This window comes from Mus musculus, chromosome 3, assembly GCF_000001635.26.
Source record: "Mus musculus strain C57BL/6J chromosome 3, GRCm38.p6 C57BL/6J".
Taxonomy (NCBI): domain Eukaryota; kingdom Metazoa; phylum Chordata; class Mammalia; order Rodentia; family Muridae; genus Mus; species Mus musculus.
The window spans coordinates 116,352,123-116,367,832 of NC_000069.6; the positions used below are offsets into that span (position 1 = coordinate 116,352,123).

Below are 15,710 nucleotides of genomic sequence, written 5' to 3' on the forward strand. Positions count from 1 at the left end.
AACAGAACCTTGTAGTTATTTTAACACATATACGCCGTCCCTCTACTGCAAAGGAGAAGAAACTTAGTAAAATGTAGTAACAATCCCCAATTTACTGGGATCAATAAGCATTCTGAAAATATTAGAAAGTGCTCTCAAAAAGACTAGGAACCAAAATGAAAAAATATTTAATATTATGTATTATTATTTGTATGTATGCCTGAGGCATATGCTGGGAATTGAATTTGGGTCTTCCACAAGAACAATATATGTTCTTAACCACTGAGCCATCCTCTCCAACCCAAAACAAGGTTTCTAGTTAAAAATAATGCTTAAATCTACTGTACTGAAAATTGAAGACTCAGGACTGTTTTGTAGAGCAGCTCAACTCGGGTCTGTTTCAGGCAACCTAAAACTAAAGTATCAAGTTCGGGTCAGCTAAGCAAGAACTGGTCCTGGAGCTTTAACAGGAGCAATGCTCCACAGTGTCCCCAGCAAGAAACTTGACCCTGAGTGTCTCAGTCCCTTAGCTGGGCCCCAGTGCTGACCCAAGAAAGAGAGCTGTCAAGTGCTGAGCCTGGCACAGTCAAACATCCCAAACAAGGTTGGCTCAAGGGCAGCATCCCGGGATGGTGCCAAGAGAACCCTGCCTTTCACACATAATCAACATGAAACCAAGTGTTGTAGCACCAGCTCTCCCAGGGAGCTCGAACCTTGGCTTCAAAGTCTCCTGGCTTCTAAGTCACGAGTTTAAAAAAAAACAAAACTCGTTTCACCACAGAGCTTCAGTACCCAATAAAATAACATAGAAACAGTGACCTACCGAAACTTATAGCAATGCCTCTTAGACCGTCACACTTCCTGTATGTTAGCCTGTGTGAAGAGGCAGGACTGACCAAACTTCAACAGGGGCTCTATTGATTTTGTCCATGTTGTTTTTAAGTGACACCTGAACTCACACGTCCAAACAGAACAGCTCCCTTTCCAGCTACCTTGAAACCATTAGAGATCTGAGATGAATTATTAGTTTATAGGAATACATACACCTTTGCACACAACGGTCTCTTTAAAGAACAAGTTCATCACCTTTGCAAACATCACCTCCCCACCACCACCCCTATCCTGACCCCCAGTCATCTGATGTCTATAGATCCATTATGTATTAAAGTGTTGTTCAATATATAAGAATACATTAAAAAAAAACCACAAAACTAACAAAAAGGGAACTTGATGGAATTTAAAGAGAGTTAACCAAAATACAAAAACAAAATTTGTAATACCTTGATATGTGCTTTTTAATTGGTGATGGGGTGGGCAGAGTGAGTGTGCTTGCCTGGCATGCATAAGCTCCCTGGGCCACACCCACCCTGAGCCACATTTGGTAAATGCTTTAATTTTCAAGAAGGTGTAAATATAGATAATATCTTCAGATAGAAGAGCAATGTGATAGATAACATGCCTGTGGTTTCTATCACGACAGCCACACTGCTGACTCTACTCTAGCTGAACTCCAAGTGTTGTCCTTGAATCTGATCTCAGAAACTGGAAGGTGGATGAAAATAAAAGGAAAAGGTTTTTCTCATCCAGATTCACTGACTGTGGACTCTCTTGGCAAACCTAGATTTCAAGATACTGCTTCAACTGCTTCAAATTTAAAAATATAAAACTAATTTGAAGGCCAGGAAAGGAGAATGCGCTTGCCTTGAAAGTTTGAGGATATGAGCTGGATTCCTAGAATCCACAGCAGTTTGTTTCGTTTGTTTTGTTGGTTTATTTGTTTTTATTTTGCTTTACTCTGCTTTGTTTTGTTTAAGAGGGCAGGGGACAGGAGAGTTGCGGCCCTTGGGGCTTGCTAACCTAGCCTTCTTTGCAAGTGAGAGTCCCTGTCTCAAAAAAAAAAAAAAAAAAAAAAAGGAGCTGGTGCCAGGCAGTAGTGGCACATGAGTGTCAGACTCAGACAGATCTCTATGAGTTCCAGGTCAGCCTGATCTACAGAATGAATTTCAGGACAGCCAGAGAAACCCTGCTTCAAAAACAATCAAAAAGAAAAAAAACAAAAATAGATGGTACCTGAGGAAGGCTACCCAAGGTTGTCCCCACGGCCTCCATGTGCACGCTCATACACAGCAGTATGCACACGTACATGTAAGAGGAGAAAAAAAAAAAAACATAATTCCGAGACTTGGAGGTCCTTTCTACCTCAAGTCTGTCTCTACCCCTAGATGCTTTTGAACAAGTGCACAAATATAGGTGCTCCTGGCCTAGGTTGTCTGAGTGTCTGCAGCGAAGCTGAGAGTCTCGTGACATCCCTTCTACTTTCACAGCCCCACTCCCACAATGACTAATGTGCAGACCATGGTGACGTGGTGGTCAAATCTGCAGACATACAGAGCTGGGGAGGACTTAACATGCCAGGGACAGGGGTGGGACACAATCCTGTCACTGCAGGCTAATGAAAAAGACAGACGTTTACAAACTGGAAAGGATAAAGGAAGTTAAGTGTCAAGCCCACCCTCCAGCCCAAGACAGGTGACAAGCCTTGGAAGCACTGTGCTGGGGACTGAGACGCACCAGTGCACAGAGCAGCGTGCAAACAGCATGTACCAGTGCACAGAGCAGCGTGCAAACAGCATGTACCAGTGCACAGAGCAGCGTGCAAACAGCATGTACCAGTGCACAGAGCAGCGGGCAAACAGCATGCCCTAAATCCTGTCCCCAGTCTAGGCAAGAGAGAAAGGGCTGGGGACTTCAGCAGTGTAGGACCTCAGACTCCATCTTTGACTTCCTGATGTAGAAACTCCCTGTGACATAAAAATCTTGTTCTTAAGGAGCCACCCAGGCAATACTGATGCACATTAAAGTCTAGGCAGAGGGTCTGCAGTGACACGGGCCGGGGCTGGGACTTTGGCTTGCTAAGGTTTCCCCTTAGAGACTGTAAAGGATAACTGTGCAGGGGGGTTGGGGGATAACGATGGAAAAGTAAAATGGAAGTCCAGCAAGAGCACTCAGAGAAGTGGGTGACGTTTTGTTGGTGGGACGATGCTTGCAGAACGTTCCGTGGATCTAGAGTGAGTAAGAGATGCAGACACACAGAGCTCATGAGCGGTTGCCAAGGGGATGGTGGAGCAGGAGGGAGAGGCGCGAACGGATTGGTTTCTTTCGGGCGTGGTAGGAATGTTCTGGACTGAAAGACAATGGGTTGTACAACACTATGCTTACGCTAAAAACCATTGGAAAGGCGAAGAAGGGCAAGTCTTCAGTGAGGTCTTATTTTTAAGGGAAAAATCAAAGGCAGTGTGGAGCTGAGGGAACATATGAAGGCAAGCAAGCTTTGGATGACTGGCTCTTTTTAAGAGATCACAGAGACCATGTTGAAGTTTTATTGAGAAGGAGAGTGATGTGGAAAAGAAAGAGAACCCGAAGCTTTGAGCAGTGTAGTCAGAGTAGGAAGGGACTTTTTAAGAGAGCTTGGTGTTTTGGCAAACTTCCAAAGTCCTTTTTCTTGGTAGGAGGAGACACCACACTCCTCACTATCATCTACATAAGTTACTTTTATCCAGTGGCCCCCACATGTACTCTTTAGAACATCTTAGAACTCTGAAACAGTACGGCAGCCAGGTGTGGTGGCATGTGTCTATAATGCCAGCACCTGGGAAGTTGAGGCAGAAGGTATTTTATGAGTTTGAGGCTGACTTAAACTAAGCAGCAAGATCTTGTCTCAAAAAAACAAAAGCAAAAGCAAAAACAAAAATAAAACAAACAACAACAAAGCCTCCTAAAATGATTTGAAATAGTATAACTAGCCACCTTTGCATTTAGGTGCCTCAAATTCACTGGGCGAGAGAAAAAAAAATCTCTCAGACTGGGAACACAGCACTGTTGGTAGGATGCTTGTCTAGAATACACAGAGCCCTCAATTGGATCCCAAGCCCTTGATAAAGCCGGGCATGGTGGGACACATCTGCAGTCACACTGGGAGCAGGAGAATCAAAAATTCAAGGTTATCCTTAGCTACACAGCCAGTTCAACGACGGCTTCAGCTTGACCCCCAAGCTGGGGTTGGGGCGGGGGAATGAATCTTTCCCTACACCAAAATCAATAGCAGCAATCGTTTAGTCTTCTGGCACCCTAGGTAAAAAACCCACAACTCTCAGCATCCCTCAAGCTCCCCCAACTTGTGTCCCTGTTTTTCTCTCTTAGGGTCTAGTGACTCTCCTTTTTTTAGCCAGTCTTAAAAGTTTGCTTCACTGAAGCTGGAGTGTTTTTTTAAAACACATCTCTTCACCGACTTCCAATTGTCCTCGAGGTAAAATTGAAACCCCCAACAGGACCACAGACCTGGGGTGGATGGCCTCACCTGCCTTTCAGCTCCCTGCCTCCTGGACCTCACTGCCCAGACACAGCGGCCTTCCATACCCAGCAGCTCACATCTGGCTCTCCCCAGGACCCCACATCTGACGCACAGCTGGCTCTGCCCTGGACCTCTGTCTTTGCTGGTATTTGTGCCTCTTTCTCACCTCTAGGTAGGGCGAATCCATAGCCCTTCTGATCTCAGGTCAAGGAGCATGGCTCTCACAGAGGTCACTAACCCTACTTTGGGTTACATCAGGTCTCCGGACTCCCATCCTTTGCACTGGACTTAATTACAATTTGAAATTATATCCTGGTGTTTTATTTTATTTTATTTTATTTTTTAGTTCTTGGCTACTGTCTCCATTACAATATTGGATCTATACATTCACTGTTCATCTATGTCACCTTAGCACCTGGTACAAAAGTAGATAATAAGTAAATATCTGTAATTACATGCTTAGATAAAATAAATAACCTTGACATTCATCAATAAAATTATCTATGTTATTTTAGGATTCCTTTTGTTAACTCAAGTAGGTTAATGCCCGCTTTCTCAGTAGCAAGAATTAATTTCATATTCTTTCTGCCTCTTTATGGTCATTGCCTTCTGTCCTCTCTACGAGTGAGTGTTGACTGACAGAGCTAAAGGTGGCGATGCTGCAGGTACGGCTCTCTTCCTTCGTCACATTCACTAACCAGGTTTGCTTTAGGCAAACAAAATAGATGTTTGAGGAGCTCACTCACCATAACAATATGCAAAACTACTTTAACTCTTACAGTTACAGGCCCCAACCTTTGGCTTAACTCTTGGTTTGCTTCATCATTCATTTGTTTGTGAGTGCATTCATCCGTTATTCATATTCGTTGAACCAAATATTTCCTGAGGGAGATAAGAGGGTGTGTGCCATTTTCCTACTTAGCTCAGAGAGAAAGAGGAAATGCCCACACACCGACCCCTGCTACCAAGGACAACAACAGCCCAAAGTCGTATCTGTCATGATCATTTGACCACATCATACATTACTCTGCAAAACTAGTGAGCACAAAGCTGTTCCTTATTCAGGAGATAAAATAAAACCTAAACACAAAAGCATCTAACTGACCTTTGCTGCTGAAGACAAAATCTTATGTCTCTAGCCTTCAGTAAAGAAGGCTAACGTTACAGCCAACCATGGTGCAGAGACATCCAAACACGAATTTAGCTCAGCCTAGTGCTTGAGCATCATCTAAACTTTATCCATCCTGGTAATCCTTTCTACAAGCAACTTGTAGCCTAACAGTCACCCGAGCAACACAGCCGCCATTGAGCGATTATCAAAGCCTGGGTTAATCTTGAGAGCATCAATACAGATTCGTTAAACAGAAAAGCAGATGAATGAAATCTGAAAACTGTGAACAACTGAGATATATATATATATTTGGATAATATATTAATATATATGTATATATATATATATATATATTATCCAAATTACTTATTTAAATAAGTAAATGAAAGGGCCTGATTTTCTCAGGTCCTAGACATGTCTTAAATAGGCTCACAGGAATTGATTGCAAAATACTCAGAACTCTTGAGCGCCTAGATCAGCTGTGAAGAACTGTACTCACACAAGCACCAGCAAACACTCTGTCAATCTCGTGCTCTTGCAATCCAAGAATTTAAGAAGCTACTCAGAGTGACGTGAAGCAACCACGTAGAGGTTGGTGGGGGGAGAAGCCACGTCGTAAGAAAGCAAGTCTGCTAATAACGTTGTTCCAAGTGAACAATGGAGACTCTACAATGTCAGGACTCCACTCAAGAATGAATGAATGAATGAATGAATGAATGCATGAATTAAAGCTGGTGGTGGTGCCTTTAACCCCAGAACTCAGAAGGCAGAGGCATGTGGATATCTGTGAGTTCAAGGACAGCCTGGACTACAAGAGTGAATTCCAGGATAGCAGGGTCACACAGAGAAACCCTGTCCAGAGGAGAGGGGAGAGAAGAATTTTAAAAAATGAACAAATTAACAAATACTAACAAAAGACTCTCATCTACATGTGCTTTGAGCCCATGATTCTCTGCAAAGACTCTGAATAACAAGCACTTAGGAACCGTGGAAGTATTTGAAGAGCAGTATATTGGAAACTCTCAAAGGTCATCTAAGAACTACTTTAAGCATTGAACCAACCTCAATCATGACAAGACTGTGAGCTTCCTAAAAATAGAAAGTATGTTCACCCAGAGAATAGTGCAGTGTTGTACACACAGCTATATTATACATGCTGTTGAACAAATGAAGGAAGGGAGGAATGATGGGCCCACCAGCAGTTCATTCAAAAACTTTTGTACCCCCCTAGTTGCTGGGAACCACTAATCTTTCGAAACAGAAGCAAACATATTAGTATTTTTATAACTATGTTTAAAAATAATCAAATTAATTTTAATAATATATTTCATTTAATTAAATATATGTTATCATTGTATATTATCATTTCAGGGTCTATCGAATATTGCTATATTGTTCTTTCTTTTTAAAAATGTATTTTTATGTGGTATGTTCATGTGTGTGCACCATGCATCTCCTACATGGGTGTGAACATGTGCCATAGTGCACACATGTCAGAGGACAACTTTCAGGAGTTGTTCCTTTCTTGTCACCATGTGAGTCCCCAGGGACCTGACTCAACTCATCAGGTTTAGCCATAAGTGCCTTTACACACTGAGCCACCTCCCTGGCCCACCCTTTTCAATTCAATTGTAATCTATCTCAATATGAACTTGACCAGTTCAAGTGCTCGAGAGCACATACCGGTCAGTATAGTCCTACATTTGAGAAGTACACACTATTATATCTATGTTGTATGGTCCTATATTGCATGATACTATATATAATACCTGAGAACTAAGAGACTTTGCATCATCTATATTGTATGGTCCTATGTCAGATGTTCCCTGAGAACTACACTTTGGGATCTATATTATATGATCCCTGAGAACTAGACACTATTTCGTCTATCTTACATGCTCTTATCTTGCAAGATATTATATCTGAGAACGTTCAACCTCTGAACAAATTGGTTGTATATGTCTAGGAGTTGCAGAGAAAGACAGGGTGGACTGCTTGTGTCTTTTAGACCACCAAGATGAAAGCAGATTTGAGGAGAAAACACAGCTGCCCCCTGAAAGAGCAAAGCAAAATGACCTTGTGGGGCCAGTGTCCAAAGCCTCGTGAAACCTGTTCGGAAGCCAGGGGTAAAACAGGCTCCTACTTTTCAGATTCGGACAGCAACAAGTGCTGTGGAAGACTGAGCCCTCTCTCCATCTCCCCTTCCACTTATTTTGTTGAGGCAGCATCTCTCTCTAGACCTAGAACAAGCTCTGGAATCTGCCTGTCTCCACTGTCCACACCCAAATCCTCAGGTCTGGGGTTATAGACACACACATGGGTTCTGGGCAATCCACCTCTGATCCTCCTCCCTGCACAATAAATTCTTTACTCACTGAGTCATCTCATCAACCTACAACCTCTCCTTTCAAACTACAAATAATGGCAGAATGTCCTAAAGGTAAGTGGTTGCAGTCTTCTTCCAACCTAGCTGAGGCTGGCTCCTAGACCCAGAGAGAACACGAAGGACGAGCACGAATCCTACTGCTGGAAATTTGGTACCAGTAAGGGCAAGCCATAAAAGTAGGAACAGTGGAGGAAAAAAAATAATCTGAACCAACTTTCACAACACAGGTTGTGATTTTTTTTCGATGGGAAGGATGAAAAGAAGGGAAGGAGAGAGGGAGGGAGGGGGAGAGGGAAAGGGAGAGAGAGAGAGAGAGAGAGAGAGAAAGAGAGAGAGAGAGAGAGAGAATGAATCACTGCCTTTGAGTTTAAGGGTCACAAAGACCCCAAAGCTTGTTTCTGGTCTCAGATTCTGTAAATAGTGAGGTTTTTTTTTTTTTAAAGATTTACTTATTTATATATGTTGAGTACACTGTTGCAGTCTTCAGACACACCAGAAGAGGACATCAGATCCCATTACAGATGGTTGTGAGCCACCATGTGGTTGCTGGGAATTGAACTCAGGACCTCTGGTAGAGCAGTCAGTGCTCTTAACTGCTGAGCCGTCTCTCCAGCCCCTGGGAATGGTGTTTAACTGCCATTGTATTAAGAGGAGAAACCTGGTCAGGTTCTATTTCTCATACCTCTCCAAGCTCCATCAAATAGAGCATAGCTGTTCAAAACAGACTGAAGCCAGAAATTGTCAAACCTCACTGGATTCTTCTCCAACACTAAGCGCCAAAATCAATGATTTATGAAATGTCCATGCAGCCCTCGAACTGACCCTAAAGACTACCAAAAAGCAGCTAGACAGTGGAGAATGAAAAGGATATTTTAGACAGGTATAGTGGCACACACCTTTAATCTCAGCACTCTGGAGGCAGAGGTAGGAGGATCAATCTCTGTAAGTTTGGGGCCAGCAACTTCCAGGAGAGCCAGGACTAAATTGTCTCAAAAACACACAGACAAACAAATGTACAAACAAAAAGAGCATCATAAAACAGTGTGAAACTAATTTTTATTTCCACATTTTGGAAACTCAAGAGAAAAAAAAAAAGAGCTGTTAAAGAGCTGTTACCCTCTGACATACAGAGTTAGTTACTAAACAAAGTTTGACAAAAATCATAATGCCATACCCGGGCTGGCACATATCTGTATGTTTTTATAATAATGCCCGGCATATGTTTGCTTTGCTTCAGGAGAAGGTAATCTTGTGCCAAGTTCTAAGTGGTTGACCCCTCTGAGGCTTTGTTAGAAGAACTGCAGGTTCTGGCATGCCCGAAGATCTAGACTAATTGCTTTGGAGATTTCCCATTAAGGCTCAGCCTCATAGCTCAGCAACCAAATCATCACTAAGGGTCATCCCGCAACACAACAAACACCTCCCTTTACGCAAACACTAGGAGCCTATTTGCAAAGTCAGTGTCACTAAAGGACTGTCAGAGGGAGATTGGTGTGTCCTGGTGAGGAAGACCCATCTCAGGTGTCTCTGAGAGAAAGCTTGTTTAATTCCTGGTCACATTGTATTAAAAAAAATTTTTTTTTAAAGCTGGTAAACCAACTTATGTCTCAGACTCTCCGGAAACAGCACAGAACAAGTTATACAAACCATAGCAAATTATTCTGATCCCAAAGGATCGTTCTGTTTCCCACAGGTGTGGATCAGGAAACCTGCCTTAGAATGTTCTGGAAGAATGGTTCTGCTGCCTGTTCATCAGGAGTGAATCTGTACTCCAGGAAATTGCAGGTTAAACAGATTGCTTCAATTTTCTCGACATGAATCAAATCTTCTAAATAGGAACGTGCTTTCCGAATCCCCATGAGAGGAGTTCTAACCCGGGATGATTTCACTTAGGCAGCATTTCACATTATCACCTGGGAGAGCAGCTCTCTAAGCGACCACAGGTTCACACACTGGGGTCACATGGAGGGTTTAATACCCAGATTTCAGCCAGGGTTAACTGCACCAGAACTTCAGGGAGTGGAACCCAAGAGTCAGTAGCTTCTTAAGGCTTCTCAAGTGCACAGACAAGTTGGAGAAACGTGGAGAAACTTTGGGGAACACTGACCGACAGCTACAAGCCTCTTCTGCAAGCGTTGGGCAAGAGGCGGGAGCAGGAGGGGCGTGGCACACACATTGCAGTGCCAGACCGTACTCAGGAAAGAACGCACAAAGACAAAACAACACACCAACAGCAAGAACCAGGCTGCTCAACTCCTACCCCCACCTCATCTCCTCCCCTAGTCAACCTTTTCATGCCATGCTTAAAAAACTAAGTCCCTGGGTCTTATTTTCTGAGAGATTTTATACCATAAGGGAAAAAAATAGATTTTGGCACATTTAGTTATCATCACCAACAAACAAAAAAACAACAAACAAAACTTATCAAGCTGGTTTAAAAAAAAAAAAACAAATTCCCTAGGAGAGAAGATCAGTTGCGAAAGTGCTCGCCTTGAGGTCATGGAGACCTGAGTTTGAGCATCAGAATCCACAAAACAAAAAAGTCAGGCATAGTGCTATATACTTGTTTGTGATTTGGGAGGGATGTTGTTGTTATTGTTGTTGTTGTTGTTGTTTTGGAATGGTTTGCATGAGATTTTTAAAGATTTATTATCTATTTATGATCTTCCTTTTGTTATTACAAGGAGAAATTTTCAAACACTATATTATGATTATAGTTTCTCCCCCCCCCCCCAACTCCGCCAAGATACTCTTGTAGTCACAGTACTAGGGAGACAGAGATGTGTGGGTTTCTGGGCTCAGCAGCCAGCACATTTAGCCTGCTTGATGAGTTTTAGGCCAGTGACAGACCCCCAACTCAAAGAAATGGTGGACAGAAATGGTGGACAGAAATAGTGGACAGAAATGGTGGACAGACATGGTGGACAGAAATGGTGGACAAAAATGGTACACCCGATGAACTGCACCTCCACTTGTGAGCACTTACACACATATGAATACACACACACACACACACACACATGTGAAAATCTCAAAGGAAAGTATTCAATTTAGTCAATATTTCATGTTTTGTGAAACTTGAAGCTCTCACAATTGCTATTTCATGAGTATCAAACAGTATAGATTTGAAACCACTAACATTTACTGACCACAAAAAGGATTCACTAAAGGCAGGGGTCTTGTGGGACTTTAGACAAGAAGCAAATAATCTGACTTTATAAAATGTTTGACCAACACTGTAGACTCAGCTAGGGGCACTCTGAAAAGGGGAGACCACAACAACACTCGTCTGGGCTTGCCAAGTCAAACTCGGCTGGCTCTACCCCCAGAACTGTAATTCCCTTCTTTCCACAGAGGCCAGATGCCAAGACAGCCCTGAGGATGGTCGGACCTAAACAACTAAAATATCTTTTCCCTCTAGTTTTCAGCCACCATCACTCTTGATAAACACATTGGCCACTCTTAGTTCAAGTGAAAGAACGATTTTCAACACAAATACCTTAATATTCCAGAGGGCACCCTAAGACTGACTCCCCAACAGGAAAGCAACAACAGTTCTGAAGAGCCGAGGCATATCAGAGATGTGCAATGGTCACAAAAGCAATACACTTGAGTCAATCAAGAATTACGTAGTCATGATGCACAAGTCTTTCTTCTTAATGTGTCTCATTTTCAGTGACTTTCCATGGGTCTGAACATTTGTGTGTTCTCATGCTTGCCAATGCACTGTACACATGTCTGTATGTTATCTCTGTGAGTACCTATGAGGGTGCATGCAGAATCTATCCCCACAAGTTGTCCATCTTGATTAGTTGAAAGAGCCTCTCTCGTTGGGCTAGGGCTCACCGGTTAGGCTAAGCTGGCTAGGGACGCACCTGCCTCTACCTCCCTAGTGCTAGGATTACAAGAGCATACCACCACAGTTGGCTCTTGCTTGTGAGTTTGGGGACCAAACTCCATTCCTTGTGCTTATACTGCAAGCACTTTGACAACTGAGCTATCTGTCCTAGCCCTTTAGGGACATGCCAACCAAGGTTCATAGAATGCTATAATGATAATGTTTAACTATAACTTCAAATAGAAAAAAGAAACAGATCATTTTATTTTAATAATGTATTGATACTAAATATAATGAGTGTCATGTGATTTAGTGCTCTGCGAAACATAGCATCATTTTTGAAAATCTGTGTCATATGAATTTAAGAGTACCTAAAAAAAATCAACCCCTGTGTTGTAGCACCCCAGTTTTCACCCTAACATGAAAATATTTCACCCTAACAGCCCCTGTCCTATGGGGTTGTCTTAGATCTCACATCCACTCCTTGATTCCAAAGTCAAATTTCTGTCTGCAAACCTCCCCCATGAACTCTGATGAATATTAGCATCCCTCCCTATCCACATTCACTTATACAAACTATACTGAGATGCTCTAAGGTTGATAACAAGTCCTTACTGTCTCAAAAGCAATATGTTTAATATATATTTTTTCTCTTGGGACACATTTAGGAAAACACGTCAATATCCACTCGCAAGAGAAAAGTCATCTATGCAAACAAATAATTATCAGAAGTTTGCTTTCAGGGTATGTATAGCATTGTGATGCATAACATATACTAAAGAATTTCAGGCAAAGGGCCTGCCAAGCTGACACAGGAAAAAGAAAAGAAAAAAGTGGGGCTTCATAGAGGTGTCTGCTCAAATTGTTGACTAAATAAATAAATTTTGAGGAAGACCATTATTTAAATTCACAATAGCCATAAAACTCTTTTCTGAGGAATAGTGAGGGATACCATTACAATTATGATGGTCTCGATGAGAAATGTCCCTCATAGTCTTAGGCCTTTGAAATACTCAGCCCCCAGTTAGTGCTGTTGGCTTTAGGTGATATGGTTAGCTGAAGGAAGTACAACACGAGGAGGTGGACATTGAGTTTTAAAAGCCACCTGCTATGCCTACTTGGCAGTCTGTTGGGGCTTGAGGTTTAAGCTATGAGCCCTCTGATGTTCTAGCTGCATTGCCTGTTGCCTGTGCCTCCACTCTGTCATCATGAACTGTTATCCCTCTGGGATTAGAAGGCCAGATAGGCCTTTCCTTCTGTGAGTCATCTTCATCGTGATGTTTTATCACAGGAGTAGAACATAATATGCTTGGGAACTCAGACATTCCAAAGAAGCACCCAGACAAACACGGCCACCACACCTTAAAAAAACAATCAAAATAGACTTTTGTAGAAAAATGTAAGCAATAAAAAAATTAAATGGATGGCTGGGGGGAATATGGAGAAATGGCTCTGTAGTTTAGAGCAAATACAATTCTAACAGAGGACCCAAGTGTACTTCCCAACATCCAGGTTGTCAAATGGCTCACAACCATCTATAACTCCAGCTCCCAGGAAGTCCAACGCCCCTGGGCTCCACTGGCACTCACATGCACCTACCCACACACAAACACATACTTTTTAAAAAGAAATATTTAAATAGATAGTTGCTAACATAGCAATAATTGGAAAAAGTCTAGATAATGAAGACAAAGGTATAACATAAAACAAGAGGAGTAACAAACCTTGTGAATGCTATAACCCAGATTATAATGAAGCCAAGGCCATAATGAGTACCCAGAATTAGTGTTTGAAAGGTCTGTGATAACACTGCATGGCTTCAGCCATTCTGTAATTATGGGGGGTTGGGTGGCTTCTTTAGCTCAACTCTAGTACAGCATTCTTTCATCTGAGCGCCTCACTGTTGTTTACTTCAAACACGCAGTGTGTAAAGAAGCTAGACTCAGAGATACAGTTTACAGTCGACACAACTTTTTGAGTTATCAGAAAAGCACTACCCTGCGTTCCAGTCAAGGTCAGAATTCTAGTAAGACACAAGGGCTTAAACCAGGGAGCAAACGCCTCTGCATTTCTAAATATTCCTTCTCGTATAATGAGTACCTTTCAACAGATGACTATAATTTCTTGATGTCTAACAACAAGGCAATAAAATTCTCTAGAGTATTTTTAGTTTCTTAGAATGAACCTGAAGCAATGTGAACAAAAAAGCTACAATGGAAAAGTTAGAAAATGACCTACAGGTCTGACAATAAGAGAGCGCTGTAAGTGGACTTTCAAACAATGCCCAGCAATGGGGCAGACTGAGGAAGCCTCCTATTTGCCAACTCACACTTACACAAGATTCCTCTTCAAGGCTGAAATGAGAGAGAATGTTCCTCAAGATGGGAGGAATGAACAGAGGATCTTAGAACCAATGGGAACTACAGCTGTGGCCTTGGGTGGTAATGGTGGGTCTAGCATCTATCTGTAACGCTACCAGGCAGACAGAGTTCACTCAGTGCTCGTGGAGTGAAAGAATGGCTGGGTGAACCCATGATGTAATTACTGAAATCTAATTAGCTCATAAATCAGGCACTCTGCTCTTTAAGTACAGTATCAAAGTACAGAAGAGATTTAAGAGTAGAGGGAAATGCCTGGAAAGAAACAGCCATTTTTTTTTCTTCCTAGTCTGCAAAATAATAATAAAAACTATCTTGAGAACTTAGAGGATAGAAAGAATTCTCAATTTATGTTGGAGGGCATCATGGTCTCAGTGGTCAGACAGTTAACAAGACCCCCTTACCCCAACTCTAAGGAATGGTCAAGCTAAGTATAACCCAAGACCCAGTAGCAGCTGTACCTGAATGGAAGATAAGGAGGGTTTGAGCCAGACAGGAGAGCTCTGTACGCTTCTTCTGGTGTCTTCTTTAAGTAGATGACCTATGGCAGACAAACAATGAGTAACATTTAGAAGACCGTACAAAACCAACTTACCCACTCACCAACTTTCCTTTTTGTTTCTTCTGCTTGGAGTCACAGCTGTGGGGAAGCTGCTGTTCTCTTCCGTGCTTCAGACTTTTATTTTGGTTGTTTTGCCTGTTGGTTTTATTTTGGGGGCCGGGTTTTGATCTGTAGCTCTGTGGCCCAGAACCCACTATACAGAGCAAGCTGCCCTCCAGCTCACTTTGGACCTCCTGGCTCTGCACTCCAAATGCTAAGATAACAGGTGTACCCCTCACGCCTGGCCTGATACTCCTTAGACGGAGTTACCGACATCCCGGTTCACCTTGAAGCTGAGCCACCACCTTAGGCTTACAGATAAATGGGTGTTTAGAGATGGGGGCAGGACCTTAAAGAAGCAACCTGGGGTTTACCCCACTGAACAGACACAAGGTGGGGTGACAATTGTACCTCTGTCATTGGTCTTCCAACCAAAGACCAACAGTAGCTTCCTTGCCCTTTATTAGAGATGGCCAGTTATTAGCTCGGGGCCTGGTAAGATGCTCAGAGCTCACAGTGAGCGCCCTCCCCAGGGATCTCAACTGACATCTTTGTTCTGAGAGGAGCTGGTTTGGTTCTCTAAAGGCTAGGTGAAATCATAATGAAACTTATGAAAATGAATGCTGGTAAAAACACTGTAGAACACAGTACTCCTGGCTCTTGATAGCAGAGACATATTGATATATGTCTGCTAATATACAAACCAATAAAAAGAAATGTTTAAAGCCATAAATAATTTCCATTCGGAACATGATGATGCCTAGCTAGCACATATTGGGTTCTGTAGTCAATACTGGGTACCACTGTAAAAGAATTTGTATCATGGTAGCCCAATGGCAATGACTGATGGTCAGGAGCAGGTCTCTTAGTGACTTTAAGATAGGAAGACACATGAGGACGGGACACAGGTGTTGGGGTAGGACACAGCTTGTGTTCTATGTGGATGGGCAGCAGGGAGCAGGGTGAGAGGTCAGACAAGACAAGGACTGTGTGCTAAAGGATGGGTAATTCCTAAAAGCCTCTCTAGCTAGAATTAATGGCATTATTTCCTCCAAATGTCCCAACA

General features: G+C 42.5%; 1 protein-coding gene across 9 annotated transcripts in view; it reads right to left on the bottom strand.

The window, feature by feature from the left end:
* Nucleotides 1-15,710, bottom strand: part of Cdc14a (CDC14 cell division cycle 14A) — a 156,189-nt gene that overhangs the window by 79,570 nt on the left and 60,909 nt on the right. For 6 of the 9 annotated variants that reach the window (NM_001080818.2, NM_001378994.1, XM_011240109.2 and 3 more), the window contains one exon: nt 14,505-14,584. The exons of 1 other annotated variant lie outside the window; for it this stretch is intronic. In NM_001080818.2, the coding sequence (NP_001074287.1) occupies nt 14,505-14,584 (80 nt within the window). Of the gene's footprint in view, nt 1-2,049; nt 5,673-14,504; nt 14,585-15,710 lie in introns of those variants that run through there. 2 more of the 9 variants (NM_001355646.1, XM_017319562.2) reach the window with 2 other exon arrangements.